This window comes from Sus scrofa, chromosome 6, assembly GCF_054392235.1.
Source record: "Sus scrofa isolate SSC_HxYL_T2T_F1_AM1 chromosome 6, Sscrofa_HxYL_maternal_Yorkshire_Landrace_v2.0, whole genome shotgun sequence".
In the NCBI taxonomy this organism is placed as follows: Eukaryota; Metazoa; Chordata; class Mammalia; order Artiodactyla; family Suidae; genus Sus; species Sus scrofa.
The window spans coordinates 100,386,382-100,403,278 of record NC_139388.1 but is presented as its reverse complement, the minus strand read 5'-3'; the positions used below and the strand labels follow the sequence as shown (position 1 = coordinate 100,403,278).

General features: G+C 39.8%; 1 protein-coding gene and 1 long non-coding RNA gene across 10 annotated transcripts in view; one reads left to right on the top strand and one right to left on the bottom strand.

The window, feature by feature from the left end:
• The window catches only part of LOC106510655 (uncharacterized), a 282,042-nt gene that overhangs the window by 215,139 nt on the left and 50,006 nt on the right, over nt 1-16,897 (top strand). The gene's annotated exons all lie outside the window — the stretch shown is intronic.
• RLF (RLF zinc finger) overlaps nt 1-16,897 on the bottom strand; it is a 96,301-nt gene that overhangs the window by 56,729 nt on the left and 22,675 nt on the right. For 5 of the 9 annotated variants that reach the window (XR_014807505.1, XR_014807504.1, XM_003356327.5 and 2 more), the window contains exons 2-4: nt 11,673-11,827; nt 9,662-9,743; nt 6,540-6,672 (exon numbers count right to left, since the gene is read on the bottom strand). Coding sequence is in view for 4 of the 9 variants with exons in the window: in XM_003356327.5 (XP_003356375.2) it covers nt 6,540-6,672; nt 9,662-9,743; nt 11,673-11,827 (370 nt within the window). In the remaining 5 variants the exon portion in view is untranslated. Of the gene's footprint in view, nt 1-108; nt 198-6,539; nt 6,910-7,859; nt 8,142-9,093; nt 9,744-11,672; nt 11,828-16,897 lie in introns of all 9 variants that reach the window. The other 4 variants (XR_014807506.1, XR_014807507.1, XM_084964023.1 and 1 more) reach the window with 2 other exon arrangements.

Sequence of the window (16,897 nt, the reverse complement as noted above, 5' to 3'; positions counted from 1 at the left end):
TGTTTTTATATACCTCTCATTTATTCTTCATACCACCACCAAGGCAAGTATTATTATCCCCAGTTTAAGGTTAGGAAAATTAATACTCAGAGAAATTAGGTAACTTGCCAAGGATTCCAAAGCCAGTGGTGGTCTTTCCTCTAAACCAGGCATTTCTCAAAGTGTGTTCCACCGACCAAAAGACCTGAGAGATAGTCCTAGAAAAAAAAAGGATTCCTTGGTCAAATCTCTGAACAGTCCTGCAATGAAGAAAACTGTTCACTTTTATTTAACCCAATATTTCCCAAACTGATTTGACCAGAGAACCCTTTTACACATATCATTAGTACAATGTAAAATCTATGTTCCTGGTTCAGTACACACTTTGGAAAATGCTGCTCTCAGCAGTACTCAATATTAGGCACCTGAACACTAATTTGTACAGTGTTCTCAATAAGCCCGCAATTTATGAACAATAAATACTCATAAAGTGTGTGGCATCATTACATAGTATTATTAGGAATCTTATTAAAATGTAGAGTCTAAATCAGTAGGTCTAGGATAGGACCTGAGATTCTGATTTTCTATAAGTCCCTCGGGTAACAGTCATGAAACTAGGTCTACAGGTCACATGTGGAATAGAAATCATTAATATTAATGGTTAACCACCAGCAAGGTGGGTGGGGGGAGAACCCCTGGCCCAATCTAACTACACATCAGAATCAACCGTAAAGATTTTTTAATTCTCTTTAAAAAAAAAAGGTAATACCATATATGCAAGGGACAAAAAACTTTAAAGGCACACAAAAAGGTATACAGTTAAAAGCTGTCTCCCTTCTACCCTGACTCCAGTCCCCTAGCCTCTCTCCCCAAGAAACAGTAACCATTTCCAATTTCTTGTTTATCCCTTTCAGAAACATTCTGAATACAGAAGACATATTTCTTTTCCCATTTAACAGATCATACAGGTTATTCTATCACATCACTGTTAGGGAAACTACCTCAATACCTGTAGCAACTGAATGTTATTCCACTGTATGGATGTACCACAATTAATTTAATCAATCCCCTCCTGATACACTTGAAAGTTGTTTCCAATCCTTGGCAACTGTCAATAATGCTGTAATTTACAGCCTTGTACAGAGGCCATTTTATACATGCCTACACCTAAACAAAAATTCCTAGAAGTGAAACTGCTGCCAAATCGATCTCCAGAGATTATACCAATTTATACTCCCAGCATTTACAGGTGGAGGGTGCCCATTTTCTGTAGCTCTTCAAAAAGGTCTGTATTCCAGAGCTCCACCTCTGGAGATTTTGATTTTGATTTAGTGGACTATGGACCTTGGGGGCGGGGGGTGTTGAGTGGGTGTGTGGGTCTGTGTGGGGGGTGTATGTGCATGCCTGCCATGTCAAACTGCACAGATACTCCAATAAACAGTCAAGATCAAAAGGCATGGACAGAAAATAAATCACTTGGGCTTTTCTATTTTAGTCCCAAAAGCACTAAATTCCACAAAATGAACTTACAATCATATCTCAAGTAGCTACTCATTCCTTATTTCTATTTTTCAGTAATAGTATTCTCTCAACATAAAGAAATGAAATTTTGGCAATCCTTCCTTGCCAACTCCTTTCCTAAGGAAATCAACTTAGTTACTGCCCAACAGTTCTTTTTAAAATTCTCTCAAATATAATTCCTTTATATTATTTCCTGCCACATCTGTCACCCTACCAGCCCAGTGTGCCTAACAGCAGATTCTGCTCTTATTTATCTGCTCCAGATTGTATGCATTTGCACAAATCCCACACCTGAAAACAGGCATGTTATCTATAAAACCCTTCTAAATTCCATAGCATTTTACTTCTCTTACCACACTCAGTTTTCTCTGCAAGTACAGTAATAAAGGATTAGAGTGTACAAAAGTTAAGATTTCAGGGTCTGGGTCATGACCCATATACATACTAGGCGTGAGACCCTTGGACAAATTGGTTGACCTTTCTGAGCCTCAAGTTTCTCTATGAAAAGATGAGTAACATCTACCTCACAGAGACGAAAGAATCATAAATGAAATACCACAATGCATATAAGACACTGAGCACAAAATCAAGCTCAATACTAGCTGCTATTATTTGTCTCTGATCACTTCCTGATTAAACTGTCTGCAATTTTATTTTATTTTATTTTATTTTATTTTATTTTATTTTTTGCTTTTTAGGGCTGCACCTACAGCATATGGAGGTTCCCAGGCTAGGGGTCTAATCATAGCTACAGCTGCCAGCCTACATCACAGCAACAGCAACACCAGATCCGAGCCACATCTGTGACCTACACCACAGCTCATGGCCACATTGGATCCTTAACCCAATGAGCGAGGCAGGGATCGAACCAGCCAACCTCATGGTTCCTAGTCAGATTCGTTTCTGCTGCGCCATGATGGGGACTCCACGCTGTAAGCAATTTTAAACAAATACCATGTCATATTAACTTCTGTATTCCCTACAGCACTAAGCACAATGTTTTATATATTACGGATGTTTAATAAAACCATATATTCAGCAACCGATTGGTTATCACTTGTAATCAATCAAAATCTTTTAAATATCTCAACTGGGCTCAGGTTCTCCCTTCAAGTTTTAACTATGTGGCCTTAGGCATGTGTGATCTCTCACCTGTTTAATGGATTAAATGAGATGGGGGGACTAATACAGTGCCCATCACATAATAGGCACTATATAAATTGCAGCTATTATTTCTATGAAGTAAAACTATTTTACTCAACATATTATAATCACAGTTAAACCATGATATCAATTTTTTAACACACAGATCAAAACTCTATTTTAAAAATCATTTTGTCAAATCAATCCTTACTTAACTGTATTTTAGAAAGAAAAATCCACCCATACGCTTCAATATTTAAAATGATATAAGTTTACGACAAGAAGTCTCACTCCCAATTGTGATCTCTTCTGTATTTTATTTTTTCCAAAGATTTTAATTCAAAAAAAAATTTAGAGCGCCCTTCGTGGCTCAGCGGTTAACAAACCTGACTAGGATCCATGAGGATGTGGGTTCGATCCCTGGCCTCGCTCGGTGAATTGGGGATCTGGTGTTGCTGTGAGCTGTGGTGTAGGTGGCAGACTCGGATTCAACCCCTAGCCTGGGAACTTCCATATACCGTGGGTGTGGCCCTAAAAAAGCAAAAAAATAAATAAAGAAATAAAAGACAGTGAATTCCTCATTAAAAAAAAAAATTTTTAATCATATGTCCTCTCTTCCACGTAGATCCAACAACTGAACCATTTTGCCATATTTCTTTGTCTAGTTTTTCTTTTTCTGAGCCATTTAAAAACTTAAAAAACATCATGACAGGTTACCTCCTATATATACTTCGATGTGTAAAAAAAATGACAACATTTAAGGTGTAGTAAAAGGTTTTTTTTTTCCTAACAGAAAAGAGCATTTTTGTTTTTAGTGAAGGCTCAGGTGACACATGACAATTCACAAAATGGCTTCAGATGTAAGTACTACAAGAGAAACAAACTGAGGTGAGAAGGAAAAACAACCAGGGAGAGGTAAGAGCTGGCAGGTTCTTAGTTTGATTTACAAGGGGGGAAGTTAGTGCCTCTGAACAATTAGGATGGATCTCTTCCTTCAACCCTTGGTAGGGGAGAGAGGGGGAAAAAAAGCAAAAGGCTGTTGCTTTGGCCCTGCTGAACCTCAAGGAAAATGGAGAAAAAACAGTGTTTTAATGTCATGAATTATGGGAAAGAGGGGAGGAGGGTGCTAAGCAGAGCACAGGTCATCTAGAAAATCTGGCATATATCAAAAAGCAGCTCTGAAACCGCTCTGGTACACTGGAAGGAAGGTCCCCAAGGTTGATGAGCCTGAGGTCTCTGGGGCTGTGGGATGCTGTCATTGCCACTGGAAGTAAGGGTGGTTTTGTGAGCAATGGGGCTCAAGACAGGAACCATTAGTAGGGCTGTGGCTGGGCCTGGTCTTGCCAGGCTTACCTTTTGTGGCTGGCCACTGAGATGGCTTGGGATAGAAAGGACTTTGATACCTGGGTGGTAAGACTCACTCAATGCCCTGCTGATCATGCCAGGCAAAGTGTCAACAACTGGTACTTATTACACACTTCAATAATAAACTGGAGATTGTTTTGAGAGAAAAGGTTATAAAATTCAAGAACTCATGGCAGGAAAAATAAAAATCTTAGAAACTTTTTTTTTAATTCAAAAAACTAAACTGAAAACCATTTTCTGAGTTACTTAGAGGTTAAAAAAAATTGTACTTTTACGCTTCTGATTACTGCTATTGAAAAAAGTGAAATGAAAGTCACTGCTTTATAGCATCAAATATGTTTTGTTTTGTTGTTGTTGTTTTTTTCTCTTTCTTTTTTGGGGGCCAAACCCACAGCATATGGAAGCTCCCAGGCTAGGCATCAAATCGGAACAGTAGCTGCCAGCCTGCACCACAGCTCACGGCAACGCTTGGATCCTCAACCCACTGAGCAAGGATTGAACCTGTGTCCTCATGGATGCCAATCAGATTTGTTAACCACTGAGCCAAGACGGGACCTCCAAATATGTTTTCTTTTGCCTTTTTTTTTTAAGGCCACACCCACAGCATATGGAGGTTCCCAGGCTATGGGTCAATTTGGAAGCCGCAGCTGCTGGCCTACTCCATAGCCACAGCAACATGGGATCTGAGCTGTGTCTGCAACCTACACCACAGCTCACGGCAACACCAGATCCTTAACTCACTGAGCAGGGCCAGGGATCAAACCCGCATCCCTCATGGATACTAGTTGTGTTCATTACCACTGGGCCAAGATGGGAACTCCATCAAATATGTTAATATCTGGGCTGCAAGGGCAGTGTAACTATAAAGATTAGCTAATCTGCTGGTGTGAAATTAGTAAGGGTCAACTGAGAAAGTAAGCAGGCCATTCATTGGCTGCCCACCAATTGTACTGTGATTTTCGGCTTACATATGTGGGTATCCTATACCCATTCAGAGTTTTACAGATAGTAGGTACTTAATCTTTACTGAATGTATAGAATACCATGGATGTTAGGTAACAATGCTTCTCCCCGATTCTTGATTATTTTCCTATGTGACAAGAAATTAAGTACCATTAACTCCTGAAGTGGGGTGATACATTTAATTAGTACATTGGGGAAAATAAATTAGGGACATTTAAAGCAACTCCAATCTTTTTCCTTTTGAGTGCGGGCCTGTCTACAGAGACCATGCATTCTGCACTCCTGTCAAGCCCTATCTGGACTGGGATCTGCCTAGTTTTGAGATACTTTTGGCTCTGTCCTCTAGCAACTTTTAATAATAATAAAGGCCCCTACCTGCCTATTTTTACAAAACAATGCCATTTATTGGGAACCTCAACAGAAAACAATAAATATCAATCTATTTTCTATTTAACAGCTTTTCTCATTCATTTTCTTTTGTCAGTCTAACTGATAATCAACAGAATTATCAGAGGAAAGAGACCAAGAGAAAATCTAAGAACCCAACACCAATCTTCTCAGTGTACAGAAAAACCCAAGCAGCATGTATACAGTAGTTTATCAAACTTGGTGAATGAAGCTAACCGGGATATTTTAAGACGTCAACATCCTAATGGCATGTCCTAAAAGCTGAACTAAAGATATATTGAAAGTGTAAATGTAAACTATTCCGAAACTCTTATTCCAGAAACATACATTTACAAATAACTTAAAACAAATGAAATCATAAGTGTTGGACATATAAAATGAGATATTTTGTGTCTTAAATGCAAATATCAACTCAAACCTGTAAATCTTCTGGCCTTAAACTGACAAACTGCAAATTTTCATTCTTTGCCTATCTCTGCACAATACCTAAATTCCAATGTTTCATAAATTTAAAATAAAAAGCAAATTTTTTTAAATATTCCTCAGCTATAGTAACTAGTCAACAAAATATAAGTAAAGCTCTACTATATACCAAAGACTTGAAACAGATTATTCATTTCTATCTCAGGAATTTCTATATAAACATTATTATTCAATGGAACATTTAAAAACAAATACAAAGGGACACTTTATTTATTTATTTTTGTCTTTTTAGGGCCGCACCTGAGGCATATGGAGGTTCCCAGGCTAAGGGTCTAATCAGAACTGTAGCCATCAGCCTATGCCACAGCCACAGCAATGCCAGATCTGAGCCACATATAAAATCTATACCACAGCTCATGGCAATGGCAGATCCTTAACCCACTGAGCAGGGATTGAACCTGCAACCTCATGCATGGGTTCCTAGTCGGATTCATTTTGGCTACACCAAGATGGGAACTCCGACAAAGGGATACTTTAAAAACACTACCTAAAAATTCAAGAATCCTTAGGCAAAACATTAAATGCTAATTAGTTAAATGTTAGTTTTTACTATTCAAAGGAGAAAAGAATGACTGGTTATTAGACACACAGGTAAAATTCACAAAATTTTAACACAGAAATAAATTTTAATTCTCTAAGAACTAAATCCTCCTTCAATAGTATAGTTTTAAGCTTACCTTCTTCTGTTTCTACTGGCTGTTGAGACAGAATTTTAAGAAGAATAGGGTTTTTCCACACCCCCTCCTTGGTAACATGAACCAGTATTTGTAGGTTATTATTTCCAAATTCCAATAATGCATCATGTGACTCCTAAAAAAAAAAAAAAAGGCATATCCAGAAATGAGGGAATATAAAAAGTAGTTCTGGGGGAGTTCCCATTGTGGCACAGTGTAAGTGAACCCGACTAGTATCCATGAGGACGAGGGTTTGATCCCTGGCTTTGCTCAGTGGGTTAAGGATCCAGTGTTGCCATGAGCTGTGGTGTAGATGGTAAATGTGGCTAGGATCCCAGGTTGCTGTGGGTGTGGTATAGGCCAGTGGCTACAGCTCCCATTCGACCCCTAGCCTGGGCACTTACCTAAACCGCAGGTGCAGCCTTAAAAAGACCCAAAAAAAAAGCCCTGGAAGGGTTAGATGACCATGCCTTATATATTTATTTGTACCTCTACTGCCTTTATTTTACTGAACACATATTCAGAAATATATCCTAAATGTCTGATGAATACTTAAGAGTTACACAGGTGGGAGAAAAAGGCAAATATTTAGGCATAAAATTGAAGAATAAATACCAGAGTAATCTTTCTGTAAAGGATACTAATAAAAATACTAACAGTCCCAATAAGCACATTTGCCCTTCTAGAATGTCTTATACCAGGGCAAAACTACCGGCAGGCCCCAAAACATAGAATGACAGGGAGTTTCCATTGCAGCACAATGAAAACAAATCCAACTAGGAACCGTAAGGTTGAGGGTTTGATCCCTGCCCTCACTCAGTGGGTTAAGGATCCAGCGTTGCCACAAGCCGTGGTGTACATCACAGACACGGCTCAGATCCCACATTGCTGTGGCTATGTCATAGGCCTGCAGCTATAGCTCCAATTCAACCCCTAGCCTGGAAAACTCCATATGCCACAGGTGTGGCCCTAGAAAGAAAGAAAAAAAAAAAAAAACAGAATGACAAAAATCAATGTGCTATACATGAAAGATGATTTTAACAGCTGTATCAATATTTGACAAATTAAGACCACATTATAGGGATTAAAAAAGACCAAGAACACGACAAAGAAAAATCTAAAGATTAACATTATCATTTTATTTGGGTTATATATCCCAAAGGAAAGAAATTTCCAGGTAATGAGTTATGTCTGACAGCATGCAAATCTTTTCTTTTCTTTTCTTTTTTTTTTTAGGGCCGCACCCGTGGCATGTCGGCATGTGGAAGTTTCCAGGCTAGGGGTCCAATTGGAGCTACAGCTGCCAGCCTACACCACAGCCACAGCAACGCCAGACGCAAGCCACATCTGCAGCCTACACCACAACTCACAGCAATGTCAGATCCTTAACCACTGAGCAAGGCCAGGGATGGAACCTGCTTCCTCATGGATCCTAATCAGGTTTGTTACCGCTGATCTATGACAGGAACTCCCACAAATCTTTACTTATGCCTACATAAAATAGGTCCAGGCTCTAATGGAATTTGCGTCCTCAAGGAAGCAGTTAAACAAAGCAAGCTCTAGGTATAAACCTAGGTGTAACTTTGGGCAATCTAATTAACCTCTCTATGCTTGTCTCCCCATCTGTAAATGGAGATTCAAATGATCTCTATGTTATACGGTTTCAATGTGATTAAAAGATACAAAATGTAAAACTTAATACAGAGCAGTATTTGGTACATAAATAATGATAATAAATGAATGATAGCCATTTTACTTATTATGTCTATTTTCTTTAAATAGTTTTTGTTGGAGTCCCGTCATGGCACATTGATTAATGAATCCAACTAGGAACCATGAGGTTTCGGGTTCAATCCCTGGCCTTGCTCAGTGGGTTAAGGATCCAGCGTTGCCATGAGCTGTGGTGTAGGTCGAAGACGCGGCTCGGATCCCGCATTGCTGTGACTCTGGCATATGCCGGTGGCTAGAGCTCCAATTAGACCCCTAGCCTGGGAACCTCCATATGCTGTGGGAGCGGCCCTAGAAAAGGCAAAAAGACCAAAATAAATAAATAAATAAATAAATAGTTTTTGTCTCTACCGGTAAAAGGCAAATTTACTTCCTACTACTAGAAGTGCAGTTCCTTTTCTCCTACCTTACTCTCCTCTTCCCAACTTGCTACTCTCTGATCTGCTCATCTAAGAACATTGACTCTCAATCCAATACGAGAGCCAATGCAGCTCCCCGTAAGCAAAACGCATGAACAGAATCTCTGATGACTATTATGGCTGTTTAAGAGACTTAGCATTTTAAGTCCCTGAGTATTGGGAGATTACTAGAGAAGTGTAATATGAATGAGCCAAATAGTGCTAACTTATAAATATATACAATTATATAATACATAATTATACATACATAATACAATATATAACTGTATATGTTTATAAGATATGTATTTATTTGTGTGTGGCCATGCCCATAGCATGCAGAAGTTCTAGGACCAGAGACCAAATCTGAACCACAGCAGAGATCCAAGCCATAGCAGTAACAACACCAGATGCTTAACCCACTGTGCCACCAGGAAAGGTGGCAACAATTTTATTTTGATTTATTTATTTATTTATTTTTCTTTTTAGGGCTGCACCCAAGTCACATGGAAGTTCCCAGGCTAGGGACAGAATTGGATCTGCACCTACCCCAAAGCCATAGCAACACCAGATCCAAGCCATGTCTGCAACCTACATCACAGCTTGCGGCAACTCAGGATCCTTAAACCACTGAGTAGGCCAGAGATCAAACCCCAAGTCCTCAAAGACACTAGTCTGGTTCATTATCAGTGAACCACAACAGGAACTTCAAATTTTATATTTTTAATAGTTTTATTCTCTCTAAAACTTTGTTTTTGAAGAATGAAAACTTTGTGTTGATTTCTAAGCTACGTAAAGGCTAAGAAAATCAAATGAAAAAAAAAAACTGTTAGCACATTCCCTTCATCTGGAAGGCCTTTTTCTCAGCCCGTGAAATTAATACCAGTATATAATGAACTTGTTTTTGTTCCAAGTTTCCAATTTTAGTTTTCTGGGAGAAGTTAACTAGGTGTCTTAGATACCTACACAGAGAACTTTTTTGAGTCCAAATCAACTCACCTGTAAAGACTGAAGGAAGAGTACCCAGGCTTCACAAGGCAGTTCACTTTCAGAAACTGAGAGCAGTAATTCAAAACAGCTCCTAGAATATAAATAAGTCACCACATAAAGGTGATTATAGTCATAATCAAGTACAATATGACAGTGATACTTAATATACATTTTACATTTATTTAGATTATTTTATATTTGTTTTTCACTCCTCAAAATCTTACTCAATTTTATTATATTAACTTTCCAACTTTAAAAAAAAAGAGAAAAAAGAAAAACTATGAGGCGTTATAATTACATTACTGCTCTTAAAGATTTGGTAAGAATATAAGAATTTTACAAATCATATAATTACATTACTGCTCTTAAAGATTTGGTAAGAATATAAGAATTTTACAAATCATATTTCAAGCAGTTTAGAGGTCGTAAAGAAAGTTGCCATATAGAAACCATTCAGATTCTAGAAGACAAAAATAAGAGCTCATGCTATTGTCAATTAAGCTGATATAGTGATAAATATATGTAAATGTCATCTATATAAGTTTTTGTCACTTACAGTGAAAGCAGAAAGATTGGCAAGGCCATATCTTTAATTAACAAATCAAGCAAGAAAAAAGTTTCTTCTTTCCGCCCTAACCATTATCCAGAAAAAATAATAGGAAGAATTTTATTTTATTTTATTTTTGCCTTTTTAGGGCTGCACCTGTGGCATACGGAAGTTCCCAGAATGGGGTCAAATTGGAGCTGTAGCTGCCAGCCTACACCACAGCCATGGCAACGCCAGATCCAAGCCACATCTACAACCTATGCTACAGCTCATGGCAACACCAGATCCTTAACCCACTGAGTGAGGCCAGGGATGGAATCTGCATCCTCATGGATACTAGCCAGGTTCATTACCGGTGAGCCACAACCAGGAACTCCACAGGAAAAAATTTTAAAGGGAAATACATAACAATGTGAATAAAGATCAACTCAAAATACTAAACACCTTTCTAAAAGGAAAAAATTTTAAAGGGAAATACGTAACAATGTGAATAAAGATCAACTCAAAATACTAAACGTCTTTCTAAAATCTTGCAGAATGCTACTTTATCCCCTTAAGGATTAACATAGATAATACAGAAGGTAGAACTGAAGAGGAGGAATAATGGTATTACAAAACAAGGAATGTTTATGTTCATAAAGGTATACTAGAGGTTTTGGACTAGGCAGAATAGGAAGGAAAACAGGGGAAGACCAGAGAAAAATAAAATGGACCACCCAGACTAGAATTTATCCCACCAAACAATCTGTAAACCGAAAAGGTGATTCCCCAACTAAAAACTGACAGCCATTGTATTTTTTCCAACTTGCAAATAAAATTATATTACAGGTATAACTTGGCCTGCTATTAGGTAGTCAAATCATTAAAAACAGCAGCTGAATTATCATAAGACTTCTGGGGTGGTAAGCTTACATTGTACCCTGATATTTTCTGCTAGTAAAATTCTGAGTTCAAATAATATAACTGATGAGTTCCTGTCATGGCTCAGCAGAAATGAATCTGACTAGTATCCATGAGGACATGGGTTCAATCCCTGACCTCACTCAGTGGGTTAAGTATTTTGCATTGCTGTGAGCTGTGGTGTAGGATGCAGGTGCAGCTTGGATCTGGCGTTGTTGTGGCTGTGGCACAGGCCAGCAGCTGTAGCTCTGATTGGACCCCTAGCCTGAGAACCGCCATGTGCCATGGTGCACACCACCCCTACCCCTGTGCCCCTGCAAAAAGAAGCATCATTCTAAGCCTGAGTAGAAAAAAAAAAGACTCTAGAGACAATTAAAGGTTATGTTGCTCTGCTGAACTTCATACTTTATCTCATGAAAATGTGAATACAAAGGCTCAGAGCAAGAGAAATTTCATTCAAAGGTATGACTCTGATGTGCTTTGAACAATGTGATGCCTTAGTAAAGAGAAGTCAGGCAAACATTACAACCAAAGACATTGAATTTTAAGAGTAAGTTAAGTTCTTAAACTTACAGTACTAATCTGCCAAGCACTAAGAGGACATCTTCACACTCAGTAGTTAGATAGGGGCGAGCACTGGCAAAGCTTTGGATGGCAAGTCGATATACCTCCAGAAGATACACAATGTGTTCGGAAGCATTCTTGTTGCTTGCATATTGCAGTAAGGTCTAAAAAATAAAATTAAAGTTTTTATTATTTAAAAAATAAAGACAATGAAACAAACAAACTGTCTTTGTTCTTAAATGTACTACCCCTTCCTTTTTTTTCCTAACAGATGCATACACCTTTTATTTGCCTTTTTAGGCTCTGGTCTGTTTAGAGGATTCTATTTTCATCACTTAATGAATTGTTTTTGCTGAGTTAAAGAAAAGGCAGGCTGCACTTTTGACATGAGAATAAATCTAATGATAGAGGCATAAAATGCTTATAACTGATCTAACTAGATGTCTGGAGTTACCATCTCTGAAATTCAGTAATGAGTTTTGTTAATATGACATTAAATTGAGCACAAACCATGTGCCAAACACTGGGTATACAAGAGTAAGACTATGATCCCTGCCTTCTATAAAGAGACTTATTGCTGAGTATGGGCCTCAGCTCTATGGCTCCATAAAATCCATTTTTTCCTACACACATATAAATGATTAGGCTTAATTTACACTTACCAATTTATAAAAGGTTGAGTTTATATATATATATTTTTTTGTCTTTTCTAGGGCCACACCTGTGGCATATGGAGGTTCCCAGGCTAGGGGTCCAATCGGAGCTGTAGCCACCAGCCTACACCACAGCCACAGCAACCCGGGATCAGAGCTGTGTCTGCAAACTACACCATAGCTCACGGCAACACCGGATCACCAACCACTGCATGAGGCCAGGGATTGAACCTGCAATCTCATGGGTACTAGTCAGGTTCATTAACCACTGAGCCATGATGGGAACTCCTATATTTTTGTTTATGAAGTTTATTTCAAAAAAGTAACATATATGCCAAATGCCGGTTTATCTGTTTACAATGGAAGATAGTAATATTACCACCTAGGGTACCCCATTTCCCATACTGGGAGTTCCCGTCCTGGCTCTGGTTAACAAATCCAACTAGGAACCATGAGGTTGCGGTTCGATCCCTGGCCTCGCTCAGTGGTTAAGGATCCACTGTTGCTGTGACTGTGATGTAGGTCAAAGACGCAGCTCGGATCCTGCGTTGCTGTGGCTCTGGCGTAGGCTGGGAGCTGTAGCTCCAAATTAGACCCCTAGCCTGAGAACCTCCATATGCCTCAGGAGCAGCCCTAGAAAAGGCAAAAAGACCAAAAAACAAAAACAAAACAAAACAAAAAAGGAGGTTATCTGGTGAGTTCAAAATCTACAACAACGAAAAACAGAACCACAATAAAGCCTTACTAATTACGTGTGTCTAACACTAAGTATATGTTCAAATGACAATGGGAAGCTGGCTTGTGTTCTCTCCGAACAGCATGGAAATTCTGCCAAATTCTTGTATGGTCTAAGTTCCACAAAGTTTCCCTCCCTACTATTAACATATTTCAAACAGCTTAAAAGGTTTTGTTTATGCTTAATTGATATTATCTCATCAGGTTAAGACTTAAACTGTGCAAGTTTTTTCCCCCAGAACAGACATTTTGACTGGGCTGGGGCAACTCCATCTAGCAAGTCTTATTTTCAGAGGGCAACTGTATCTTGAGTGAACTACGTATGATTTGAATTCATTACCCCCAGAATAAGTTCTTCAAGGATTCCAAACTTCCTGTCTTCTTTTTGTTTGTTTGTTTGTTTTTTTGTTTTTGTTTTTGTCTTTTTGCCATTTTCTTGGGCCGCTCTCGCGGCATATGGAGGTTCCCAGGCTAGGGGTCGAATCGGAGCTGTAGCCACCGGCCTAGGCCAGAGCCACAGCAACACGGGATCCAAGCCGCCGCGTCTGCAACCTACACCACAGCTCACGGCAACGCTGGATCCTTAACCCACTGAGCAAGGCCAGGGATTGAACCCGCAACTTCATGGTTCCTAGTCAGGATTGTTAACCACTGCGCCACAACAGGAACTCCCTTCCTGTCTTCTAATTCCACCTATCTGCAGTTTTTCCTGCAGTTTCCACAAGTAACAAGTCCCTATATCAGTTTTGATGACTAAGAACTAATTGGTCTTAAAACAAACCAACAAAAAAAACGGGGAAATCATTATACAATATACAGTAAAAGCGTTCTCTCTCTCTTTTTGTTTTGGCCGCATCATGGCATCTGGACATTTCCAGGCCAGGAAGTGAACCTGGCCCACAGTAGTGACCAGAGCCACAATAGTTACAAGACTGGATCTTTTTAACTGTTGAGTCACAAGGGAACGCCCAGTAAAAGCTCTCTTAACTAACACATTGGATTATCTGATCTTTACATACTTGAATGATCAAGCCAGTTAAACTACTGTAGTATACCCATCAATTAAGTATGCGGTTTTATCACAGTCATTTAAGTGGGCTCTTTCTGTATTTTCAGAAGAGTATTGTCCCCATCTAATCAAATCCCAAATTTTAATAATAAAATAGGAAAAAACTTGAGTAATAACAGAGGATCATAAAACTGACCGCACAACAATCCTTTCCAGCTAAATGAGTAGAGAGGAGAATGTGTGCTTATCAATAATCTTATTTAAGATTTCACATAATCCCTCCTAAGAAATTTATTAAAATCCATGTCAGAAAGAAATTGTTTTAAGGAGTTCCCATAGTGGCACAGTGGAAACAAATCCGACTAGTAACCATGAAGTTCCTTCCGGGTTTGATCCCTGGCCTCACTCAGTGGGTTAAGGATCCAGTGTTGCTGTGAGCTGTGATGTAGGTCAAAGACATGGCTCGGATCTCACGTTGCTATGGTGAGGCTGAGGCGCTGTGGTGAGGCCGGCGGCTACAGCTCCAACTGGACCCCTAGCCTAGGAACCTCCTGTATTATCTTTTTTTTAAGGGCCTCACGCAAGGCATATGGAAGTTCCCCAGCTAAGGGTTGAATCAGAGCTGCAGCCGCCGGCCTACACCACATTACAGCAACACCAGATCCGAGGGTACGTCTGTGACCTATAATACACCACAGCTTGCAGCAATGCCAGATCCTGGACCCACTGAGAAAGGCCCGGGATCAAACCCACATCCTCATGGATACTAGTCAGGTTTGTTAACCACTGAGCCACAACAGGAACTCCACATTCCTAACTCTTTTCCCCTAATGCGTTAATAAAATTAAACAGTGAGGTCTCCTTAACATAGATAGCCACTATGTGCATACTCTGGACATTGGAAGAATCATCGCAACAATCTTCACTATCTCTCTCTTTTTTTTTTTTTTTTTGTCTTTTTAGGGCTGTATCCGAGGCATATGGAGGTTCCCAGGTTGGGGGTCGAATCAGAGCTACAGCTGCCGGCTTACATCACAGCCATACAGCAATGCATATCTGAGCTGCATCTCAGAGCTCACAGCAATGCCGGATGCTTAACTCACTGAGCCAGGCCAGGGATAGAATCCACAACCTCATGGTTCCTAGTCAGATTCATTTCCACTGAGCCATGACAGTAACTCCCCCATCATCTTTTTTTTTTTTTGTCTTTTTGCTATTTCTTGGGCCGCTCCCACGGCATATGGAGGTTCCCAGGCTAGGGGTCTAATCGGAGCTGTAGCCACCAGCCTATGCCAGAGCCACAGCAACGCAGGATCCGAGCCGCGTCTGTGACCTACACCTTAGCTCACGGCAACGCCGGATCGTTAACCCACTGAGCAAGGGCAGGGATCGAACCCGCAACCTCATGGTTCCTAGTCGGATTCTTTAACCACTGCACCATGACGGGAACTCCCGCTATCATCTTTTTTTAAAAGAACAAAATTAAGCTGAATTATAGCCATCCAAATTACCTCATGTAAACAAAATTCCATCAGAAGCAGTAAAGAGGGAGTCCCCTTCGTGGCTCAGCGGGTCCCGACTAGGACCCATGAGGATGTGGGTTCAATTCCTGGCCTCTCTCAGTGGGTTAAGGATCTGGCATTGCTATGAGCTGTGTGTGGTGTAGGTCACAGACGAGGCTCAGAGCCAGCATTACTGCGACTGTGGTGTAGGCCAGCAGCTGCAGTTCCAGTTCAACCCCTAGCCTGGGAACCTCCATATGCCATAAGTTCGGCCCTAAAAAGCAACAACAACAAAAAGAAGCAGTAAAGAAAAACGGAGGTATACTGTTTCTCTTCAGCAATTTAAATTTTAGACACCAACAAAACTGAATGAGAAAAGGGCAATAAATGCTAAATATGACTCCCTCAAGTCCACTGGCATTCTTCAAAGACAAAATAATGGCTTTTTCTCTTTGTTCCATAAACTCATTTATTTTTCAAAAGCCTTCTATGTGGCAATATTGTGCTTGGTACAGGAGATGGAGACTCTTCCTGCCCTTAAAGAACTAATATGCTTAGTCAGATAAATTAGCCCAATCAGGTACCAGCCTTTTGATTCTAAACATTCTTCTTTGTGTGCTCTCATTCATATGCCAGACAGATTATCTCTTAAATCCTTTCCGTATACCTCAACTGCCTATTAGGCATTTCCATCTGGATGTCCTCTTCAAATCTATAATTCAACATGTTGAAAACAAACAACTTCCCCAGCAAATACGCTCTTCCTCCTATGTTCCATCTGCCTCTTTTCAGGAGAAAGAGCTAAAAAAAAAAAAAACTATCTTTGAAACCACCACACCAAAGTTTGTTAGTTCAATCTCAGAAATACCTTTGTCTCCTGATCCCATGCTTCATTTCTACAATCAGAGACCTAGACCATACCCCCAATGTCCATCACCTGGAATGTTACAACAGTTTTACTACTCTAGGCTACATGCCCTACCATTCTGTGCATGTGTAATAATCATAACTTATTTGTACATTAAAAAATTAAAGCCCAGGATGGAGTTCCCGTCCTGCTCAGTGGTTAACAAACCCGACTGGTATCTATGAGGACACAGGTTTGATCCCTGGCCTTACTCAGTGGGTTAAGGATCCGGCGTTGCCATGAGTTGGGGTGTAGGTGACAGACACAGCTCAGATCTGGCGTTACTGTGGCTGTGGTGTAGGTCAGCAGCTGTCGCTATGATTCGACCCCTAGCCTGGGAACCTCCTCATATGCTGTGGGTGCGGCCCTAAATAGACAAAAGAAAAAAAAGCACAGGAAAAAAAACTAGAAAAAACTCAGCTAGTATG